At 36.5% G+C, this 25,628-nt stretch overlaps 1 protein-coding gene across 25 annotated transcripts in view; it reads right to left on the bottom strand.

Moving 5' to 3' along the window:
- Positions 1-25,628, bottom strand: part of HMBOX1 (homeobox containing 1) — a 174,977-nt gene that overhangs the window by 72,940 nt on the left and 76,409 nt on the right. For all 25 annotated transcript variants that reach the window (XM_019032357.4, XM_055348330.2, XM_055348328.2 and 22 more), the window contains 2 exons: positions 21,387-21,863; positions 11,794-11,879 (listed from right to left, as the gene is read on the bottom strand). In XM_019032357.4, the coding sequence (XP_018887902.1) occupies positions 11,794-11,879; positions 21,387-21,863 (563 nt within the window). The remainder of the gene's footprint in view (positions 1-11,793; positions 11,880-21,386; positions 21,864-25,628) is intronic.

Below are 25,628 nucleotides of genomic sequence, written 5' to 3'. Positions count from 1 at the left end.
CCTGACAGTGTTAAATGAGTTATAGCTAAAAATACAAACCCTAAAAAAAGAGGGTTAGCTAAGAGGGTGCAGGCTAGTAAAAAGCAGAGCCACTGGCCATCTATAACTCACTTGGACAGCTAGATGTTGATAGGGATTCAGCTTAATGATAAAGCTGAAGACTGTCCTACAAAAACTGTTCAGCAATGGAAGGGCTTGGAAGCAAAAGACAATATGTTTAAAACTGTCAAGGGAGAAAAAAACACTTAAGAAAATTGCATATTCTAGTCCTTAAAATGACACAGAACATTAAATGAAAGATCACATTAAGAAAGTTTCTAAGAATCCTGGACTACATTTCTCATCAAGAACAATGATGAGCTTGGGGCAATATTATATTGGCCTCCTACTTTAAAATCGACATGTTCAAAAGCAAGATGGTGTTCATGAATCTGTTTGGGAGATCTAGAGATAGGCCACTCAATATTTTAAAAACTACTACAGGCGGCAAAATCTCATAGCTTAGCAAGTAAAAACTATGTTCTTTACTCAGGCATCACAAGGACATAAGGAAAGGGCTACTGCTGTATCTAAAGCTAATTTAATTTGGTTTGTGGTTAGTAAATCTGTTATTTTAGGCAACTAGCAAGAGAAAAATATTCCTGCCATGAGTAAAATCATGTAGAAAAGTGCTGGCAATCTTTAAAGTATTAAGGACCTAATAATCTCTACTGTTCTATATTCTATTCTGCTGACTTCAGTACAGGGCACAAGCCCTAAGATCCAGGTAGTAAATTATGAGCAGTGTAAGATAATCACTGTAATTAAAAAAAAAGGCACATTTGCAAAGACATTTAAGAAAGAAATAATACCAATTCTACACAAATGCTTCCAGAAAATACAAGAGAAAGGACCACTTCCCAACTTATCTCATGAGGCCAACGTTATTATGATAACAAAACTATATAAGGACATTGTAAGACTAGAAAGAGCTGGGCACAGCAGCTCACGCCTGTAATTCCAGCACTTTGGGAGGCCGAGGTGGGCAGATCACTTGAAGTCAGGAGCTCGAGACCAGCCTGGCCAACATGTTGAATCCCCGCCTCTACTAAAAATACAAAAATTAGCCAGGTGTGGTGGCAGACACCTGTAATCCCAGCTACTCTGGAGGCTGAGATAGGAGAATCGCTTGAACCTAGGACAGAAGTTGCAGTGAGCCGAGATTGCACCACTCCACTCCAGCCTGGGAGACAGAGCAAGACACCGTCTGAAAAAGAAAACAAAAAAACAAACAAACAAAAAACAAAACAAAACAAAAATAGAAAGAACACCGGAAGTAAAACATAAGCCCAGAATAATGTCCCTCATGAACACAGATGTGACAATTCTTAATATCACCAAATTAAATAATATAAAATGGATAATACATCATAACTGAGTGAGACTTTTCCCAGAATATAAGTCAATGTGATTTACCATATTAACAAGACTAAGCAAGAAAAACCAGGTGTTCATCTCAACAGATGCAGAAAAAGCATTTGATAAAATACAACATCTATCATGATAAAAACTATTAAAAATTATAAATAGAAGCTTTCCTTGAAAGGAATCCTGGTAAAGGGCAACTATGAAAAACTTACAGCTAAGATCATACTTAATGATGAAAAACTGAATGTTTCCTCCCTAAGATTGGGAACAAGGTAAGGATGTCTGCTTTTGTCACTCTATTCAAGATTGAACTGTTAGTGCTAGTTCAATAAAGGGGAAAAAGAAGAAAGAAAGAAGACATATTGAAAAGGAAGAAGTAAAATTATCTCTATTCACAGATAACATGATTGTATAGAAAATCCTAAACAAAAAAAAAATGTTTTAAAGCTACTAGAACAAATAAATGAGTTAAGCAAGTTCACAGGTCAATATAATAAAACCAACTGACCTATGATACAAGAAACAAGGAAGCGGGCACTGAAATTAAAAACAATACCAATATAATAGCAACAAAAATATAAAATATTTAGAGAGGAATTTTATGTGTACAAAACGTGTACACCAAAAACCACTAAAATGGTTGAGAGAAAATAAAAAAGACCTAAACAAGTGGAGAGATATCAAACTATGTTCATAGACTAAGACTTGATATGATTAAGATGTAAATTCCTAATGTCAGATTGAGCTATATATTCAACACAATCCCAATCTCACTACAGATGTGCTTTTTGTAGAAACTGAAAAGCTAGTTTTAAAATGTACATAAAAATACAAAAGACCTATAAAGTCAATAGTGATCTTGAAAAGGAAAAACAACATTGGGAGGAATTATACTTTCTGATTTCAAGACTTACAATAATCTACAGTTTGTATTGGTATAAGGATAGACATAAAGACTGACAGAACAGAATACAAAGCCCAGAAACAGACCTTGCATACATGTCCAACTGAGTTTCCACAAAGATAACAAAGTAATCAAATGGGGAAAGACTAGGCTTTTCAACAAATGGTTTTCCAACAACTGGATCTCTGTAAGAAAAAAAAATGCCTCAACCCTTATCTCAACACAAAAATTAACTTTAAATGGTCCATAGACCTAATGTAAGAGCTAAAACTATAAAACTTACAGAGGAAAACATGAGAAAATCTTTGAGACTTTGTTTAAGCAAAATTTTCTTTCTTTTTTTTTTTTTCTGAGACAGAGTTTCACTCTTGTTGCCCAGGCTGGAGTGCAACGGCACAATCTCGGCTCACCCCAACCTCTGCCTCCCAGATTCAAGCAATTCTCCTGCCTCAGCCTCCCGAGCAGCTGGGATTACAGGCAAGCACCACCATGCCCGGCTAATTTTGTATTTTTAGTAGAGATGGGGTTTCACCATGTTGGTCAGGCTGGTCTCAAACTGCCGACCTCCTGTGATTCGCCCGCCTCGGCCTCCCAAAGTGCTGGGATTACAGGCGTGAGCCACCGCACTCGGTCCTGTTTAAGCAAATTTTCTTAGAACACAAAAAGCAAGAACCACAAAAGAAAAAAAATGATAAATATAACTTCATAAAAATTTAAAACATTTGCTCTTTGAAAGATATTAAGAAAATGAAAATGCAAGCCTCAGACTAGGAAATATGTATATCTTATATTTAAGGACTTGTACCCAGAATATACAAAGAGCTCTTATAATAAATAAGGCAAACAACCTGATTAAAAAAAATAGACAAAAGATTTGACAGACATGTCACCCAAGAAGATACATGAATAACAAATGATCATATAAAAAGATGCTCAACATAATCAGTCATTAGAAAAAATGCAAAATAAAACTAGAGTGAGATATCATTATAACTGCACTAGAATGACTAAACTCACAGAGAAGCACAAACACCAAGTACCAAAGAGAATGCAGAGCAGTAAGACCTCATTCTTTGCTGGTGGGAAGATAAAATGGTGGAGCCACACTGGAAAACAGTTTGGCAGTTTCTTAAAAAGTTAAACGTATATTTACCAACAACCCCACAATCCCACTCCTGGGTATTTACCCAAAGGAAATGAAAACACATTCCCACACAAAAACTTGTACACAAGATGTTCACAGCAGCTTAGTTCAAAATAGTCAGGCCCTGGAAACAATCCAAATGTCCATCTACTGATTAATGGGTAAACTAATTTTGTTATATCCATTCAATGGATTAGTATTTAGCATTCAAAAGTCATAAATAACTGAAACATGTAACAACACTCACGAATCTTAAAAGCATCATGCTAAATGAAAGAAGTTGGAGACATAAAAGGTATGTTTTGTATGATTCCACTGACATGAAATTCTAGAAAAGGCAAATCAATAGTGAAGGAATGCAGATGAATGGTTGCCAGGGACTGGGGGTGGGAGAACAATATTTGACTGCACAGATGCATGAGACAACTTCCTGGAATACTGAAATATTCATATCTTGAATTTGGTAATGATTATACCACTGTATAAGTTTGGTACAACTCAGAAACCTATACTCTTATGTAAATTTTATCTTAATAAAGGTGATAAAAACAAAGGAAAAAACAAATTTCCCCTGTACATCTCCAAGTTTATTTTGTGAGAATCAAATGATATAGTTAAATTTAGCTGAAGTTGACACAGTCTGACATTAAAAGTTTTCTTCTAAGCCAAAAGAATTTGAAACAAAATTTTATAGGCCTCTCAGGTATCAAGGCCCTCAGCTGTAGTTTGGTTAGTGCAAGCGTCAGTTCCTTACTTAAGCAGATTTAGTAACACTAAATATAGTGTTACATCTTCCTGACAAAACTATTTGCAGCACTTTGATTTAAGGTCTCACTCTGAGTAAAACTTTTAAGAGTTAATGGGATAATTCTTTACTGCATAAAGGACCATATCTAGAATTTACAAGCAATGGCATTTATTTTCTCTTCAGAGCCTCTCTTCTACAGGAAGTTATTTATGATATTTATGATATTGCTTTAAGACTGACAGACTACAGCTGAATCTCAGGTTTTGCTATTTTATCACACACAGATACCTTCTGACTTTCTTACTGGGGTATCACTTCCTCTTTTTGTCATTTATTCCTGTATATTTAACAATTAACATATTTAATATAACAATTTTTAAATTACATTAGGCAAGAAATATTTCACACAACAATCAAAGAAACATTGTATCTAAGTACAGGCTTTTCCCCATAATCTTAGGAAACAAGAACTGGAGAGAAACAAAAATGATAATTACTGAATAAGGGAAAAACCACATATGTGCCTAACCTTTACAAGTCATTGTCAGGGCTTGTGGTAGGATAGCATTTTTTAAAATACAGTTTCTACTTTATATATAGGTGAAAGAGAGATGCCATTTTATACCTGACAATGAGTCTTCCTAGTATTTACACCAAAAATGTATACTCCTATGCACTGCATTTGAGATGACTGAAGCCCTGGCAGAACAAGGAATTTCAATAACTGTAGAGAACTGATTTTCAAACAACAAAAAATATCCTCCGAAATTATTTTCACTCTAATTCCTCACTTAGCTGTCAACAAAGTAAGAAAATATGGGCATTTAGATGTGGTGAAGGCTGGTTTTTTTCCTATGAGGGGAAAAAAAAGTAACTTCATGTATTATGTTTAAAAGAAAATAGTTTTCCAAAAAATTAAAGAAGAAGATAGAAGGAAATGAGATTAAAAAGTAAGAATTTTTTGAACCATGGAATAACATCTGTTCCTATTCCCCTGAGGCTGCAAAACAAAAGAAAATCCCAAAATGCACTCTGCGAAAACAATTATAACGTGAGTGAATGAAGTACATTCAAAGAAGATTTGAAAAGGTTTCTCCTAACAAAAAGAAAAACTCTAAATCTCTTCCATTTGGAGAGAGAATTACATCTTTCATGTAGAAGCCCACTCATTCTGTAGATAGGTGATAGCCTTCAAATTGGAGATCCACATAAAACTGGTAAAATCCATTAGGTAGGAATTCATAAAATCTTGTTAAATGAGCAAGATAATTATTTCTGGTTGTATTATAATAGGACAATTCCACAGTCTGTGACTTATATTCTACCAGCATTGCTTTACTAATATAGATAGAAATTCCACTTGTTTATAGCAGCTTTATTCATAATTGCCAAAACTTGAAAGCAACCAAGATGCCATCCAGTAGGTGAATAGAGAAACTGTGGTACATCCAGACAATGGAATATAATTCAGTGCTAAAAGGAAATGAGCTATCAAACCATGAAGAGAGAGGGAGGAACGTGAACTGTATATGACTATGTGAAAGAAGCCAATCTGAAGCTCCACACTGTATGACTCCAACTATATGACATTCTGGAAAGGCAAAACTAGGGAAACCATAAAAAGGTTGCCAGGAGTTGAGGGGAGGAGGGGATGAACAGGCAAAGCACAGAGAAGTTTTTGGGCAGTGCAACAACTCTGTGTGATACTACAATGGTGGATACATGTCATTAAACATTTGTCCAGAAACCAAAGAATGTGCAAAACCAATATAAACTATGAACTTTGGGTGACAATGACGTGTCAATGTAGGTTCATTGACAGTAACAAAGGTACCACTCTGGGGCTGGATGGTGATAGTGGGAGAGGGGGGTGTATAGAAGACAGTTGTGAACCTAAAACGACTCTAGAAAATGAAGTGGTTGTTGTTGTTTATTTTTTCTTAATATACTGAAACTTTAGTTGATTTTTAATGTCTGATCTTAAGTTCTCTGATTAGGGAACTTAATTCTTTACCTTTGTAAAGAAATAGCTATAATTAAATAGAATATGCAGTGGTTTTATCCTACATTTTAAAGATAAGTTAAAAAGGCAGTGATCTGAATACAGCTGGAACATTTCTAAAACCAGTTCAGAACTTGTCTTTACACAAATTCTTACGTTTTGGGAATGAGAATCACTAGGTACAGGTAAGACGCACATCTGATAAAATGCATTTACAACTTAAAAACAGAATAGAATTTGACAGCTAGAAAAAGATACATAGAAGCTGCTATGGTTGAATGTTTATGTCCCTCTAAAATTCCTATGTTGAAATTGTTACTTTCAAGGTGATGGTTTTAGGAGGCGGGATCTTTGGGAGGTGATTAGGTGATGTGAGTTGAATCCTTATGAACCAGAATTAGTGCCCCAATAAAAGAGACCCAAGAGAGACCCGTTCCCCCTGCCACTACGTGAGAACACAATGAAATGGCACGGTCTTTAAGTCAGAAAGCAGGCTCTCACCAGACACTGAATCTGGCTTCATCCTGGACTTCCCAGCCTCCAGAACTGTGAGAAATAAATTTCAGTTGTTTATAAGCCACCCAGTTCATGGTATTTTGTTAGAGCATCCAGCTCAAATGGAACTAAGAAAGAACCTATTTAGTCAAAGCCCTTTATCTTATAAATAAGGAAAATGAGACTCTGGGTCACAAGGCTATTTTATGGCAGAAAGACCAGAACATTGAGATTCTGTTACTTCTTCATTATACTACTACATTTTAAGAAAACAAAATTATGGTAAATTTCTTAAAATTCAGAGGCGCTGTTTTTTTCTTCTTCTGTGTATTTACTTCTTCGGAGGACATGCATCCAATTAGTATATTTCTTTGGCTGATAAGCGCTGATCAAGCTCTGCCCATTTACTCATTTATTCTGCATGCTTGATTTTTTTCCCAAAGGTCATTAAAAAAATTATGTTTTAAGCATTCTTAAACAGCCTAAGAAAACATTTTACCCTGAAAGTGAATACAGAATACATGTGCTTATTACTAAAGCAAAGACTATGCTTACCAACCCACCATTGTTAGTGAGAATTTAGAATCTTGGCTGACCTCTTACAGAGGTAAAAATCCACCCTTGGTGGGAACAGCTGCGACTGTGAAAGAAGCTACAAATAACATGCTGGGAATTCAGCAGGCACTGTTATTATATCCTGTTTATACTGTCATTTTTCCTATCAGTAGGATATTATTTATACAGACCCCACCCATGAACTTCTTGTTTATCTTATAATAGAAATCCTCTGAATCTATAAAAAGAAACTTCTGTATTTGTTTCTGGAACAAGCACATGTGTTATAATTTTGCACCTCATTACACTTTTTATTTAGCATTTTCTTTTGTTATGCACCACTCGTTCTCATTTTTATCTCAAGGTTGACTTATTTCACATATTAGAGTTGAACTTAAATCTTTTTAAGAGAACTTGTTGTAAGATTCAGGAGAACCACATCCTAAACCTTAAGGTAGATTTCATCAGGTACATACTCTTTGAAGATACACTTGACTAATTTGTTTAAAGACAGAAAAATGCGTATATACACTAATGAGGTACTGCAGGGAGTGAGCTCTAGGTGACCAGAAGGCTTCCATACTCAGACTCACTCTAACCTAAGTGGACCAATTACGAGGACAAGGCTTTATTCAGTTCTACTACCTCACTGTTCTCTAGCTGGATCTCTTCTCTGCAAAGAGAAGCCTTGCCCCTGAGTTTAGCTTGATGGCTGGGCAGCCTGGGTAAAAAATGTAACACAATAATACACAAAAAACATAGGAGTTCAGTAAGTTGACGAACAGGACAATGAACCAATATCGTTATCAATCATCCTCATTCCCCAGGCCTGATATAAACAACTGAAGTAGATAAAGGAAAAATGCAAGCTCCTTAAGGGCAAAAATTCACACAGCATTTGTTGAGCAAATGAATTATTATTTTTGGAGAGGGCACACCACTGAAGAAAGTCACACTGGACAAATTTTCACATGTATAGCTTGTGTCAGCATCACCTGTTCTCCTCTTACACTACAAGGTAGCTAGGTAAACATGGAAAATTCAGAGTACCTGCACAATGCTAGACTCTTTGTGTAAGGAAAGGTCACTCCTGAAGAACATTGCTCTAAAATGCATAATTAAAATGAGTACTACACCTCAGGGTGATGAACTAAGTGTAATTAATTTCAGAAAAAAAGAGAGGTCTGCAAGGACTAAATTGGTCAAGAAGTTAAAATGAGGGTAACAACTGAGATAATCTTGATAAACAGAAATTCATAAGGCTGAGATGAGGAGGTGAAAGGTATCTTTGGCACAACCAAAACTCTGGGAGCATCCAACTGGGCAGAATTCTGGGAATGGCAAATAGTGAAATTCACCTGGGGGCATACTGAATAGAGGATGGCAACAAACGAAAAGGCTGGAGTCAGATTAAAAGAAATTTCATTTTTTAGACAATGGAGAATCATCAGAAGATATCTGATCAAAGGAAGATGAATGCAAGCTTTTGGAGTAGAAATGAAGAGGAGGAAGAACAAGTTAGGGTGAGGCTGAAAATGGTGAAAGAAGTTTGTAACAATACCAAATCCCATAGATATGGCAGCAAAAGAAAGGTCCACGTGGTACAATAGATAATAAATGTGTAAATGTATTTTCAGTTCTTGCTTGTGAAAACAGGAGATGATAGCCGGGTGCGGTGGCTCACACCTGTAATCCCAGGAGATCAAGACCAGCCTGAGCAACATGGTGAAACCTCATCTCTACACAAAGTAGAAGATAGGCTGGGCACAGTGGCTCATGCCTGTAATTGCAGCACTTTGGGAGGCCGAAGCGGGTGGATCACCTGAGCTCAGGAGTTCGACACCAGCCTGGCCAATATGGTGAAACCCTGCCTACCACAAACACAAAAATTAGCTGGGCGTGGTGGCAAGTGCCTGTAATCCCAGGTACTTGGGAGGCTGAGGCAGGAGAATCGCTTGAACCTAGGAGGCGGAGGTTGCAGTGAGCTGAGATCGCACCATTGCACTCTAGCTTGGGCGACAGAGCAAGACTCCATCTCAAAAAAAAAATAAAAAATAAAAAATAAAAATTAGCCGGGTGTGGTGGTGCACAACTGTAGTCCCAGCTACTCAGGAGGCTGATATAGGAAGATCACTTGAGCCTAGGAGGTGGACGCTGCAATGAGCCATGATCACCGGCCACTGCACTCCAGCCTCGGGAACAGAGCAGGACCCTGTCTCAAACAAAACAAAAACAAAAACAAAAAAAAGTAAAAACAAAACAAAAATAAAAACAGGGGATGGCATCATGATGACCATTACTGAGTGAGGTAATGCCAATCTACTGAAGTTAAAGTCAGTAAAGTTTACCAGTCTCTAAGAATAGCATTTCTCAAACAGAAATCACCTGGGCTTCTGGTTAAAATGTAAATTATGTTTCAGCACATTTAGAGCAGTATTCAGTATTTTTTGTTTTTGTTTTTGAGACAGAGTCTCGCTCTGTTGCCCAGGCTGGAGTGCAGTGGCGCGATCTCGGCTCACTGCAAGCTCCGCTTCCCGGGTTCACGCCATTCTCCCACCTCAGCCTCCCGAGTAGCTGGGACTACAGGCGCCCGCCACCACGTCTGGCTTTTTGTGTTTTTAGTAGAGACAGAGTTTCACCGTGTTAGCCAGGATGGTCTTGATCTCCTGATCTCGTGATCCGCCCGCCTCGGCCTCCCAAAGTGCTGGGATTACAGGTGTGAGCCACCACGCCCGGCCAGTATTCAGTATTTTTACAATTCTAGCAAGCTCCCAGGTGATGCCAATAATGCTGTTCCATGTACTATATTTTGAACAGCAAGATGGGAAAACATATCTTTCAGTTTCCCTTTCCAAAAAAGGCAATACTATATTTAATGTATCATGTTTAACCCATTATGGCTTATCCCATGCCTTTAGATATGCTCAAGAAATGCTTTTTAAACGTATGTTACTATGATTTGCATTAATTAAGATTGGATGGGTTTCAAAGCTACTATTTTAAAAGTCCTAAATGATTCAAGATTCAGGGAATTCAAAGTACTAAGAAACGCTTCTACCTGAAAAAAAAAAAATCAACGTTGCAATGCTATTCTGTAACACTAAAATTTTGTCTTTTTAGTTTTAGGCTGGCAAACTGGAAGATACTATTGCTTCTAGTAATGGAGGCTGAAATGTAAGTACTGAAAGACAACATTTCATCTTTTCAAAGTCCACATCAGTGAGTTTCACTAAAACCTGCTTGACTTTTCCTTACATTGCATTAAGAACCATAACTTGGTCCTTGAAGATAAAGGTTAACAACATATTTTAAATATCCTATAGAAAAACACCTAAATACTACAACAATTAAACTAACACACTGTCCTTTGGTATAAGACTTCTACACCGAAGGACACCTTTAACTAAAGTATTTTACCATAAGCAGAAGTGTCATTTATAAAAATATATTACTAGTGTAATATATTAAACACACACACTATAAAAGATTGGCTGACCTTAGATACTTGGGATGAAATGTAAGACTTCTAAACTCTGGTGTTACATTTTTAACCAAATTAATGGCCAGTAACAACCTTTTAGGTAAATTAGCTTCAGTATGTATCATGGTCTGGAGAACAGAAATAATATCTTTAAATCATAAGTTATTGTTGAAGATCAGATCCAAGTATTTCATTGTAGCAGGAAGAAAACTGAGGCACAGAGGCTAAAAAGCCCAAATTCACATAGCCAGCTAGTAGAATGTTAATAAAAGGAGGGGAGAATTAATTTTTATATCTATCAATATACAAAGTACAACAATGTTGCAACTACAAAATGTAGTTGAAAGAGTGTCCGGTTCTTCTAACGACTAATGCCCAGTTACTTTTTTTAAGGGTCTTATAAATCACTGAAATCTAAGAAAGGAAGATCACACATTAACAAGGAAAAGACATCTGCCCCCAAATTTAAGAACTTCATTAAAAAATGCAATCTGAATAGAGAATGACACATATACACCACATACTAGGAATGGGGCTTAGGTGGGGGTGGAGAATGGGATGGGATATAAAGAACAAAGAGAAGACAATGGTGACTCTTCTCAGTAATGTTTCAAGGAATGCTTTTACATATGGAAAAGTGGTTTAAAAAACAACTTTCTTTACCCTCATGAATCATATTTTAACTGGTATAATCAGGGATTATACTTGGAGGACTACAAAGCTTTTAAAAATATGTAGTATAGAAAGCAGTTGGATGTGCATGTGTCATACGCTCTGTCACAATCAAAAGCAAACTATAGGAACCTTTTTTAGCCACAAAATAGGGAATTTTGTGCTTATTACAAATGCTATAAAATTTACTAGCACAAGTCAAAAAAAATCACTAGAGAAGTTCGGCGATATTGGAGACAATGGGTTTTAAATCACAGGCATACATAATTATGCCTAAGTTGACAGATCTGCACTGCAATGCAGAAAGGCAAGCAATATTCCAACATCTGCACCAGAAGGCAGAGACTAGACATGATTCCAGAATAAAGGGCTCTTCAGCTCTTACCTGTTACCTGTGCAACAACTGCTTGGGAAATCCTCCGATTGGCAAGAAAGGCTTTGATTTCCTCTTTTATCACACTGCTGTCCCTCCTAACAAAAACAGAAGACAAGACCAACAATGTATGTTGAAGGTAGAAATCCTCATCTTTGCTAAAAGAACGGTGAAGCAGAGAGGTGGGGAGAACACAGAAAGGACACAAAAATAAAGGGTAAACAGACCAAACTTGTGTGAAAATATGAAATTACAATGAACCAAGAAACACCAAATATTCAAGTCCTAAAACATCACACCATCAAACAGACGCTTTAGTGAAGACCACAATAGATATAAGTCTCATACCAGAGGATGGTTAATCACATGCTCTGTATAATTCACATTAGGAACAAGGCTGTCATATGGTATATACAAAGTTTCATTACTGGGGAATGAATATATCTTACACAGACAGAAATCCTAGAAAAATAAAGAGCAACAACAACAAATTCAGTTGTGAGCAGATTATGGGCTCGCATGTTAACTACACAACTGCATGAATAATGTTCATTTAAAAACCTTTAAAATGATTAAGGAAAAAGCAATCATCATTCTCACAACCGTAAAAATGTTAGCCATTTGAAGAAAGGCTTGCTCTTTAACTTCTTTTCCTGTATAAACAAAAAATTTAAAGTGGGATCGGTTGAATATAAAGTTTTAGTATTAAAAAGGCATTTATACATTTTGTATTATATATAAGAATACTTAAAACTACATAATATTCTGTGTTCGTGGGAATACATTATAGACCTCATTTTTCCTCCACTAAAATGCCTGTTACAAATTTTTACTTAGACTCAACAAATTCTCAAAAGACCAGACATTCACAAAAATGACAATGAGTGGCAAGACTTCTGTTTTTCCACCAGAACAAGAATTAATAAACAAAAATTATAGTTAAACTCTTAAAACCGACCAATCTCTCTTTCAATGCTTTATTTTCAAAAGGATTACATAAACAGAGCAGTGGTTTCTGTTCAAGCTCAAAAGTAACATAGAATAGAGGTAACTTCTTATCTAACACAGGGGTCAGCAAATTACCGCCTATGGGCTAATTCTAGCCTGCCACCTATTTTTATACAACCTATGAGCTAAGGATCGTTTTCACAGATGGACATTTGCAATCAATTTGACGACAGAAAATGCTAACGATAAACACATACTAAGCAAAATATTATCCCTCCCCCTGCAATTTCATTCTTCTGACTAGCAGGCCTGTATTTTTAAAAACTGTACCCAATTATTATTATTCTGTATTGACTTTTGTCAATAAAAATTTGTGGCTGTTTGTTTTCTGTCTTGTATATATCTCTACATTACATCCTTTTTTTTTTTTTTTGAGACGGAGTCTCACTCTGTTGCTCGGGCTGGAGTGCAGTGGCGCAATCTCGGCTCACTGCAAGCTCCACCTACCAGGCACAAGCAATTCTCCTGCTTCAGCCACCTGAGTAGCTGGGGTTACAGGCATGCAGCGCCACACCCGGCTAATTTTTGTATTTTTAGTAGACTCGGGGTTTCACCATGTTGGTTGGCCGGGCTGGTCTCGAACTCCTAACCTCAAGTGATCCTCCTGCCTTGGCCTCCCAAAGTGCTGGGAATACAGGCGTGAGCAGTAGCGCCCAGCCTACGTCTCTTCATTATATCCTTAAATTTGCCTCTTGGCCACAAAGTCTAAAATTTTTACTAACTAGTCCTTTAGAGAAGAAGTTTGCTGACCCCTGATCTGAGACAAAGGATCACAAAACCTTAACAATTGTTTTGTGAAAGAACCACAAACTCTTTCTAGGGGTTCACATCTCTCTGTAGACTATTTGGAGAAACTGAAGTATCCTATTCAAAAAGAATGAGTTGTGATTTAACTTGGATGAGGGATTTTAGCTCCCTGATGAGCAGTTGTTACATGCTCTGTTGAAAGGACTCTGTTGTAAGACCATCCTTCCTTTGGGGAATTCTGGAAAAAAACAGAGAGGTCATAGTGGTGAGTTTCCAATCTGCAGCTCTACAGTATACTGCTGATCTATCAGTTGGAAATCCTGATCAAAAATATTCCTAAAGGAAAAAATTAATCAGCTGCCTAATGCAGTAAAATTTCTCATACTGATCTAGATTCTGGTTTGATTCTTCCCAAAATGACTGTCTATATTTGAAATATTTCTTTCTTTCTTTCTTTTTTTTTTTTTTTTTTTTTTTTTGGAGACAGAGTCTCGCTCAGTCGCCCAGGCTGGAGTGCAGTAGCGCGATATTGGCTCACTGCAAGCTCCGCCTCCCGGGTTCACGTCATTCTCCTGCCTCAGCCTCCCGAGTAGCTGGGACTACAGGCGCCCGCCATTACGCCCGGCTAATTTTTTTTTGTATTTTTAGTAGACACGGGGTTTCACCGTGTTAGCCAGGATGGTCTCGATCTCCTGACCTCGTGATCCACCCATCTCAGACTCCCAAAGTGCTGGGATTACAGGCGTGAGCCACCGCGCCCGGCCTGAAATATTTCTTTGACAAATATGCATTCACATTTTATTTAAAAATTGTGTATATGAAAAAGAAAAAGGTACAAATATATTTTAAAGTCAAACAAAATAACTGCTGACTAAAATACAGGTAATGTAGAACAAAAGCTTTCAAATATGCATCAATAATCAGTGTACAAGAGATAACTTCAGCACTATTTCAATTGGCTTATATAAATAAAACAAATCATTTGGTTTCTAATATAACTATAAAATTAATCTGAAAATTTTTAAATAAAGTATTGCATTTCTATATATAGAATGATCTACGAAAATGAAGCTGAATTTAAGAGAATATTTATTCAGGTTAAATTAAAAAATGTACTTTTGTGGGGGAAAAGAATTAAATGGGTTTTTTGACTACTAATTTACATTGTCATTTAAATCCATTTATTTTAAATTAAATTCATCTGGACACTAAATCATACAGAAGAGATAACACTCAATTATTGAAATAGGAAATATCCAGTTTGTAAATTATTCACAGCCTTGCAGCACGATATTATTAAGGACTGCACAAAACAGAAGGAATCCCAAAAATCTGTCAAACAGTAGCAATTCACATTTTTAGATATTTGACAAGTCTCTAAGTACCAATAATGTTTAAAAACATAGAAATAGCCAGGCACGGTGGGTCACGCCTGTAATCCCAGGACTTTGGGAGGCTGAGGTGGGTGGATCACTTGAGGTCAGAAGTTCAAGTTCAGCCTGGCCAACATGGTGAGACCTCGTCTCTACCAAAAATATTTTAAAAATAGCTGGGTGTGGTGGCATGCCCCTGTAATCCCAGCTACTCAGGAGGCTGAGGCAGGAGAATCGCTTGAACCCCAGAGGCGGAGGTTGCAGTGAGCCGAAAACGTGCCACTGCACTCCAACCTGGGTGACAAAGTGAGACTCCATCTCAAAAAAAAAAAAAAAAGAAAAGAAATAAAAAACTCTTCACTGTTTTACCAGAGAGCTTTTTCAAAAAGCAAAACAAAAGACTTAGAAGATAAGGTTGTGCATTGGCAAGTCATTTAACAAAGCTGGGCCCTGGCTGTATCATCTGATAAAATAAAAGCACTGGCCAGGTGCAGTGGCTCACTCCTGTAATCCCAGTTACTTGGGAGGCTGAGACAGGAAAATTGCTTGAAACCAGGAGGTGGATGCTGCAGTGAGCCAAGATTGCGCCACTGGGCAACAGAGTGAGACTCCATCTAACAACAACAACAACAACAAAAAGCATTCACAAGGCTTTTAAAATTTGTCTCCTAGCAATGAAATTAAATATTGTTTGTATATATATGTCTGTAATACATAGAATCAAAAATTCATTGCAAAATTTTTTTTTAAATTGTAAAAATACTAAACATTGACTATTATTTTATGAAACTTCAGAAAGGTTCCCAAGAAAAGAAGAAACAAATGATCTGCTGTAATCATATAAGACTGAAGTAAACATCTGTACCAGGTACTTTAAGGTAGCATTAAAAGAGTTCTATAGGCAAGCAGTGATGTGTCATTTAGTTGGTTTCACTAGGTATTTTCAAAATACTAAATGCATTCTATTTTCATTGTGTCCAATTCTCTTAAGTATTTTTAAAAGTTCCATTCTAGTGGGTTAGCTTTGTTGTTCAAACTTTGACATCACCCCCGACCCTCATTCTCTCCTCATTCAGCCTTCTTTAAGGACCTGCTACTCCTATTGTCCTCATTGTAATCTATGAAATCACCACTTTGGTAGTGTGAAAACTTCATTTACTCTAAATCTAATTCTCTCATCTTCTCCCACCCCTCAATTCCTCTCTTCATCTGCAATTTTACATCCTCCTTAAAAAGAATAAATCCCCTCCTTCCTCTCTTCTCTTAAAAATCTCACACTCTTCAAGATTTCTATGCCTCAAATCTTAGGGAATTAAAGTGAAGAGCGGGCTGATCTTGTCTTTGATTCCACAGCTTACTTACTTCAAGATAAGATACCCACCTGATTTGCAACTAACCAGTTCAAGTCCATGTCATTGCCTCCTACTCCCTTTTTCAAGTCATTGCCATGCTAGATTCATCTGGGTGATTTCCACACCAGGATGAAATTCTTCCTTCCCACCCTCCATTGCCATTATTTTTATAACTTGCTAAACTTTCACTGTTACTTACAGACCTTTCTTAATATCTGGATGAATTCATCAGTTATGCCTGTTGGTGGAATCCCCTTTTACTAAGACACAATTTAACTGTCATCTATTCAAAGACGTTCTCCCTGATCTTCAAAGCTAAAAAAGGTCTCTTCTTGCAATGGCTAACTTTAACATTTCAATACTACTACTCGCATGCTAATATATTACATGCTGTTCTGTATTATAGTTGTTCCTAATCTTGTCTCATCTCTCCTACTACCCTGTAAAGTCCTTAGTCCTTCAGCACAAAGATTGTGCCTTATTCAATTATGGGGTTTGCATATAATAGAGCTTAATTTGTTCAATGAAGGAACAGTTCTGTAGCTGGAGATAAAAGGTTGTAAAATGGAAAGCCTGATCTAGATAATTTATAAAACAGCTTTAAATTTTTATTCTTAAATAGATTTAAGCTTACCAAATCAGAAAGGAAAAGAATTATTTATAGTAGTTCGAAATGACATTGCTTCCTTTTCTAGAACAAAGAATAATAAAGACCATCTGTTTTAAAAATGATATGCTTTAAGATCTTCCATATTTTCATAGTTAATATACACTGCACATTCTTTAGGATCTCTTAAAGGTAATCATCTATCTGAAAGACTTTCAGAGATGAAGCAACACCTGCCAGGACAGACTATTTCACACTTGGAAAAATACAATGGTGTACAAATTTCTTTCATGTTTGAATAAAACCTATTCCCATACATTTTCACCTGTGGAGACAAAGTATAACTTTAAATTTTAAAAAATCCCTCAAAAATAAAAGTTACTAAATATGTATCAATAACAAAGTAACTGGAGATCATGACCATTTTGTCTTATCTACAGAACACGCACATCCTACTTAGGCAAGTAAAATACTTAGCCTATAGATAACCAACTTAGAATAAAGCCTCAGTTTTATACAAAATACTAACATATCATAAAATTTAGTACATGGGTTGTTAAGAATAATATCCTTAATGTATGGCATTATTAATAAATTCTGATACGCCTCATTTAAATTATTTCATAATATGTACATAAAACACACATTAGTATCTATATGCTATATTAGCAGATATGTATACACACATACCCCTACACATATATTTATATATTAATAGATGCATTTTTAAACATTAAAACGTAAAACAGGTCTTTATTTTTGGCTTTAAAGTCCTTCCTAAAATGTTATATTCAACAATCTGTTAAATTCATATCGTAATTTACCTTTTTTTCCCAACCCTAACTCAAAAATGAAAAAAGTGAAAGTTACTTTCTCATTGTTTCTTAATGAGTTGATAAGGTGTACAATTATAACTTGATAAAGTTCTACAAAAAAATCTCCATTATGAGCTGGGCGCGGTGGCTCATGCCTGTAATCCCAGCACTTTGGGAGGCCGAGGTGGGCGGATCACTTGAGGCCAGGAGTTCGAGACCAGCCTGGTCAACATGGTGAAATCCTGTCTCTACTAAAAATACAAAAATTAGCTGGGGGTGGTGGTGCACGCTGTAATCCCAGCTACGAGGGAGACTGAGACATGAGAATCGCTTTAACCCAGGAGGCAAAGGTTGCAGTGAGCCAAGATTGCACCACTGTACTCCAGCCTGCCAGCCTGGGTGACAGAGCGAGACTGTCTCAAAAAAAAAAAACAAAAAAAAAAAACAAAACTCCATTATGTATCTCGAAATTATTAGGAGTGAAGTTCGTGAAGTCAACGAATTATAAGATTTTTAAAACTACATCTTGTGTATGAGTTGAGGAATGTGAACAAGCAAGAGGTGAAGCACACAGGTAGAAAAGGAGACAGGAAAGCATTCAGATACCCAGGCTCCCCCACCAGAGACCACCACTTCCAACGGGCTATCATATCACCATAGCATCTAGTGATCAGCAAGGGCAGTATATTCCTAAAAGGGCACAGAATACTCAGAAAGATCCACTGCTCAAAATATTTCTCTAACATTCCACTAAATAAAAATTCATGTGGTAAGTGATTATTTTGAAGCAGCAAATATCATGGGGGAGGGGGATGTGAAGCCCATTAAGGCAATTCATACTTTGTCTTATGTTAATTAACCACCTTTCCTAAAATCTTATTAAAATCTACAGATATGAAAAATTTATTTGGAGAGGGAATGTACACCAGTGACATATTGATAATAAAGACATAATTTAGGCTCTGCCACTTAATATTGAAGTTCTCTTGGGCAAAGTATTTAATTTTTGTGAATTTCAGTTTCTCTGATCAACCTCATATCATGGTTTTAATGATTATAAATGACAATGTGATCCAATAAACTTTCCCACTGATCCAAGGATTGTTATTATCTACAACCTGAGAAGCATGAGAGGGGGACACAATGGAGGAAAGCAGGAGTGCAGCAGTGGGTGAGGGTGCAATGGCAGAGAACCAGAGAGATCTAGAAGGGCCACTGAGACCCCAAGATGATCAGGAGAACCCAGAGGAGCAGTTCTAATAAAGAAGCAGAGAAATGGAAAAAGATAAAGTGTCCTGATTATGCGACAAGTGGTAGTACATAAATACTGATAACAAAGTATAAACCTGTATATATTTCACAGTGAAACTGGAATGGGTGTAATTATGGGATTTAACTACAAATCCCAGTCATTGCTAAATAGGTTTTCATTTATTTTGAGCATATATTTGAATTAAAACATTATGTCAGCCTATGAGTTAAAAGTCAAGTTTTTAGACCTTTATTATTCCAGACAATCTTCTAGAGACTTTTACTAACAAGTTTTCCCATACTTCTTGTTAGTCTTATACACATTTAAGAATTAACTGTTATGTCAAAAGCTTATCAAAACTGATGAACAGCAACAACACTGAAAAAACCAGGTTGGCATCCTTTTTAAATTGTTGATATCCTCTCTACTCAGAATAATTAAAAGCTAATCTTGTTACATTTCAATGAGCGAAGTAACTTTTATTTGCCCAAATTGTTCTCCCTCTTAATCTTAACAACATTAAATTCAAAAGCAACACCTGAACTTTGGTCACCTACTTTAACACATGAAAAAGAATTCAAAGTCAAACTGATCTCTTATATTTTTAACTTTAAAAAAAAATTAGCTGGGCATGGTGGCACACGCCTGCAGTCCCAGCTACTCGGGAGGCTAAAGCAGGAGAATCACTTCAGCCCAGGAGGCGGAGGTTGCAGTGAGCCGAGATCGCACCACTGCACTTCAGCCTGGGTGACAGAGCAAGACTCCATCTCAAAAAACCAAACCAAACAAAACAATGACTTGTAACTGTAACTGCTGTATCAAATTATTCATTACAGGTATTAATATTTTACTTTATACTGTATCTGGAATCCAGATAAAACAGTTGATTTAGCAAAGAATTTCATATAATAAAGTTGCACCTAAAAATAAATTCAGGACAGTTTGAAGGATATTTCAACACTGTAGTACTATTGGACAGATCTTCCATGTGGCAATATTATTATGTGTCACTATTATTCCATCTTGAAGTTTAAAAATCTTTAGGAAGAATTATAATGATACTTATAGGTACTATTTTTATTTCTGACAAATTCCTGTTACAGTTTCTTTCATAATCTACTGTAACTAATTTATCTGCAGGCTCTTTCCCTTCTACTGTAGTGGAAATCTACTGAAAACAATACCTTTATAATCTCTATTCCTAGAGGAGTTTTTACAAAACTCCTCAATTCCAACAAAAGTAAATAAACTGGTATGGAACTCAAAGTCTCCCAAAACCTGTATTGTCTCCTAATATATTATTCATATTACATTGTCTTACCCATCAGTAATTTTTATCAGACTGAAGACATGCCTTGCCTTTCTTACCCTTTACTATTCCCTTAATTTTAAATAAATTTCCTGTATTTTAAAACAAATGCTATTCTTTACCATTTAGGTCAAGGTCACCCATTCATTAAACATATCAGGCCCTTAACATGTGCTAGGGAAAGTTCCAGATCCTGGAGGCACAATAATGGAAAACACATGCTGTTACCCTCAAAGTGTCCCAGGGTCCAGTGTGAAGCCTTTCCTAATTACTTCTGTTGAAAGCAGATTTCTTTTGGGCCGGGTGCAGTGGCTCATGCCTGTAATCCCAGCACTTTGGGAGGCCGAGGCGGGTGGATCACCTGAGATCAGGAGTTCAAGACCAGCCTGATCAACATGGAAAAACTCCATCTCTACTAAAAATACAAAATAGCTCAGCATGGTGGTGCATGCCTGTAACCCCAGCTACTCGGGAGGCTGAGACAGGAGAATCGCTTGAACCTGGGAGGCGGAGATTGTGGTGAGCCGAGATCACGCCATTGCACTCCAGCCTGGGCGTACAGAGCAAGACTCCATCTCAAAAAAAAAAAAAAAAAGTAGATTTCTTTTCTCAGTGTTTAAAACTCTAAGTTCTTACACTTATAAAAGACAATGTGTGTGTGTGTGTGTGTGTGTGTGTGTGATCTATTGCTAAAATTAGAACCTATATAATAGGTACCCCAAATTATTTTCTTGATTGGAATGTTGAAGAGAAAAATTAAGAGTGTATATATTCTGATCAAGATAAAATTATCCCTCAGAAAAAGTACTTACAACAGATTTTTAAGGATTAGAATGTGTCTGTTAGTCAGAAATTAGCTATTAGAGTCATAGAGAAGATTAGTGTTTGATAAACAGAATGGAAAAGGCTTGTCAAGCAGCAAAGAGAAAGGGCTGAAGTAAAGAAGAGAAAATTTAAATTAAAAACATAAAGCTTGAACTTTCTTTCTTTCATCTCCAAAGGTGGGAGGAGGAAGTTACAGTTCTTATAGCTAGAGGAAGTTACAGTTCTTATAGCTAAGTAGCTGAAACGCAGCATACTACTTAAAAACAATCTAAGAATACAGACATTTTTAGGGACTCTGAATAAGCAAAGTCACTAACCTCATTAATTCTTCCACTTTATCATCTACATCTAGGTCCTCTTCTGAGGCTTCAAAACTGTATGACCTCTGACCCATGCTGTTTGCATGGTAGCGAGTTGGTGACATCTTTCCATTGGATGTAGATAATCGCTCATTATTCTCCCTCCCATTTTGATTGGTAGTGCAAGGCTGTGGGGAAGTATCATAACTGTTGCTAGGTGACGGGGACATTCCCGAATGCTGCGTCTGTGTGGAAGCTGTAGCTGTAGAGGAAGATGCTGGGACATTGTTAGTACTATTCCCATATGAACTTCCTCCATAGCTGGACCTTCTTCCAAACTTGTCACTATGCTCTTGATCAAGACGGTCCAAAGTTTCCAAGGCATGGAGAATTTCATGTTTAGTCATTCCAGTACGCCGAAGTCGCTGAAGCAGATCTATCTGCTCTATGGTAAATCTGGGTTCATCTGTATAATGAGACATGGTTTCCAGCAAACTAAAAAAAAAAAGATAAAAAGAAGTCTCTTTATTGACAGTATCTACCAAAGCACATATTATACAGAATGCTCAGAAGATGCAATATTTCTACATAAGCTTCTTTATTGAAAATGAAGGTATGTCCCATGCTAGAATGATTGTGCCATGGCAAATGGATTGGTACAGATACTAAATGCATTAGTAGGTGAACATAGGTGTAACATAAAACCTAATTTCATATGGCATACAATTTACATTTTCCTCAATTTTGGTAAATATCAGAACCAAAATTTTAGTTATGTAAATAATACCAGAACAATAGATTAGGTACATGGAGTGCATTAAGCCCAGGCTACGTGATAACTCAGAAGTGTTTTGCCCATCTCAAGTGTATTACTCTACATTAGAGTATTAATGGAAAATTACTGAAAAAAAGTTTGTATTATATTATTTACCAAATATTAGCTAAACAGACCTAGGAATTCTCTACAACCTCATTTAGTGAGAAACAAATGATTTGCTAAGCTAAGTCCAAGCAAATGCTAATAACCAGCAAAAATACTTAAGTGGAAAACAGAGGTACATTAAAAAAAAAATAAGCACCATTTCATTCACTACTTAGCAATTTCCTAAGTTTTCCATCTCTGGTAATGCATTCTCTCTTAACAGCTACCCTGAGAAATAGATCTTTCATGGTTGTAGCCAAACAATGCTATTCATTTTTCTTAGGAAATTACTTTTACATGTTTCCTTTAACTAGCACAAGATACTACAGCACATCAGAAAATGTTTTCTTAGGGTGAGTAACAATATTAAGGGAGTAGTCAAATACTGTAAAAATTCTCACTGCTTGAATTCCTTTGTTGTTGTTGTTGTTGTTGTTGTTTTGGATACAGAGTTTTGCTCTTGTCAACCAGGCTGGAGTGCAGTGGCGCAGTCTTGGCTCACTGCAACCTCCACCTCCTGGGTTCAAGCGATTCTCCTGCCTCAACCTCCTGAGTAGCTGGGATTACAGGCACCTGCCACCAAGCCTGGCTACTTTTATATTTTTAGTAGAGATGGGGTTTCAACATGTTGGCCAGGCTGGTCTCAAACTCCTGACCTCAGGTGATTCGCCCGCCTCGGCCTCCCAAAGTGCTGGGATTACAGGTGTGAGCCACCATGCTTGGCCTTGAGTTCCTTTCTTGTAAGACCTGAGTTTTCCATTCAAGATTTTTTAAAGTTGTAATCTCTTCTATTTTGATATTTATTGTTCTAGTGCCAAATATAATGCATGGCATGCAGTAGGCTCTCAATAAGTGTTTGCAGATGGAAACAGATGTCAAGAAATTTCTCCATCTTTCTCAAACAAACATCTGCTCTGGGCCAGTGCCCTACAGCTATTGAAGGTCTCACTGTTTCTTTGTCCTTCCACATGAAAACTTTATTAACAGTCACTTCTAGGCAGGAACTGGGTACAAATTTCACATAACATAATCTCATCCAATTCTCACAGCAACTCTCTGTGGTAGATGTTCTTTATTCATTTCATTTTATGTTGATGGATTGATTGTTGAGGAAACTAAAGCTCAGTGTAGTTTTGTACTTCACAAAAAATCTGAGTAAACAGTAGGAAAAAGATTTAAGCCTAGATCTTATTGACTCCAAAAGCACACATCATTCTCCTTTACAATACATTGCAGGACTTAACTGGAAACATATGATTTGGGACACAGGCTATTCTACTCCTTTAAGTCTCATTTAAAGCCATTTAGATAAAACTATTCTAATTACCAATGAACCTAGGGATCCTAGTAATAGTTTTCTACATTTAAAATCCTTGCTCCATCTAGAATTTTTATTGACTTAACAAGTATAAAAAATTGGGGCTTTATTTCACCCCAAATGGACAGCTAGATGTCGTATGTTTTTACTGAATATCTGTCTTCTCCTCCGATGTGAAATGCTGCCTTTATCATATACACAATTTCCATATGAATCTGCATTACCTTTGGATAGTCTATTCCATTTCACTGATTGTTTTATCTTTCAAATCCTTTTAAAAATAAGTAGGGAAAAATCTAGAACTGTAGATGAAATCTTCCTGGTTTTTAAAACCAGCTCATTAAAATAAAACCAAACACACACATTCTGTGGACCTAAACATGTTGCAGGCCATTTGTGCCCATGGGCCACAGTATCTGCTCTACACCTACAAATGATAGGGTCTGATTTCTTCCAATACTCACTTGTAACAAGTTAGCCATGATTTTAAAAAGACCTATTTTCATGATTATTATATTCTTTCTTGATGGCCTAAGTTCCCCCACAATATTTTGTAATGAAAAAATTAAACATAAACATTATTATTTTCCCTTGAAAATGAAGTAGACCTGTTTGTTGCTATTTTCAGTCTTCATGTTATCAAAGTATTTCATAAAGTGATCTTACTTTAGATGACTTCAATAACTGTTTTATTATATGGACAAAAATCCCCAATCATAGTATTTTCCTATAGTATTCATATCAGAGCAGTTAGTTATCTATATACAGTTCTTCAAACCATTCCTTGTATGGAGCAGCACTCTGTATTAGCATAAAGCAAAAGTAAATTATATGAATTTCACTTATTACTGAAAAGTATCCATCCTAACACTTGAATTAGAATTGTCAAAACTAAAGATTTCACAGCATATGAAACAATCTAATATTTTGTGTCATTTCAGATTCATTGACTATTAGAACCACTTTTATTCCACGTCATAAAAGGAGAAACAATAGGCCACCTATTTACTTTGTCTGCTTAGAACACCTCATTCTTTCCAAGCACATGTTCTTGGGCTATCACTCGTAATACCCCACCTTCTGGCCAGTGGGGTGAGCACACAAGAAAACCAAACCTTGCTCTCCCCATAATTTTCTAGTCAGACGAGGGGAAAGATGAACAATCACCATAACTGTGTTCAGTTGCAGGAAGATATTAGTCTGGTAAATTCCTCATTATATGGAAGCAGCTAGTTCATGGGAGGAAGAAGCAGACATACCAAGAAACGTGGAACAGAGCGATGGAGAAAGCTCTGCAGCGCTCACATCCCTTGTTCCAATAATCCCTAAGCCCCTGATACATCCCTGCTCTTCTTGCTGTTTTGTTTCATCAGAGAATACATTTCCCTTTATGTATCACCTTGTTCAAATTAGATGTCTGTGCCCTGCACTGAGAGTTCCCTAATGCAAATATAACCTAAAGCAAAATGATCCACAATTGCTAGAATGATCATTCGTATGATCACTACAAAGCAAAATGATTAAGAGCATAACAAACAGGATCAAAGCATGCATGTGACACTGAAGATACAATATTTTACTGAGAAAACGCTGAGTCTAGAAGCTCTCCTGGATATTGAGAATAATGTTCCAATGTGTATTAATATAAACAAAGGCATATACTCTGGCATTTCGCAATTTTATTTCTCATAATTTACCTAGTTTAAGCATATAATCACGAATTTATGGCAGTAAATGACCTACAAAGGTCATCTAAGTCCATGATACCAGCAATTCTTTAATAACAGAAAAAGATAACATGTAAGAATTGAATTAATTTTCTTATGCACAAGGATTGTTCAGAGGATAAGGAACATCTTTCACTTTAAATTACTAATCTGAATGCAGACTCAGGCCAACAATAATTGAAAATGATGTGAGAAGAATTTCACCACTGTAATAACAGACAATGTTTAAGGCATAAAAGAACAATTAAATTCAGGAATTACGGCTCAGTTCATAAACTGATATTCTAAGAAAA

This window comes from Gorilla gorilla, chromosome 7 (genome assembly GCF_029281585.2).
Source record: "Gorilla gorilla gorilla isolate KB3781 chromosome 7, NHGRI_mGorGor1-v2.1_pri, whole genome shotgun sequence".
Taxonomy (NCBI): Eukaryota; Metazoa; Chordata; class Mammalia; order Primates; family Hominidae; genus Gorilla; species Gorilla gorilla.
Note: the sequence above shows the minus strand (reverse complement) of the source record. Positions and strands in the feature narration are given on the sequence as shown.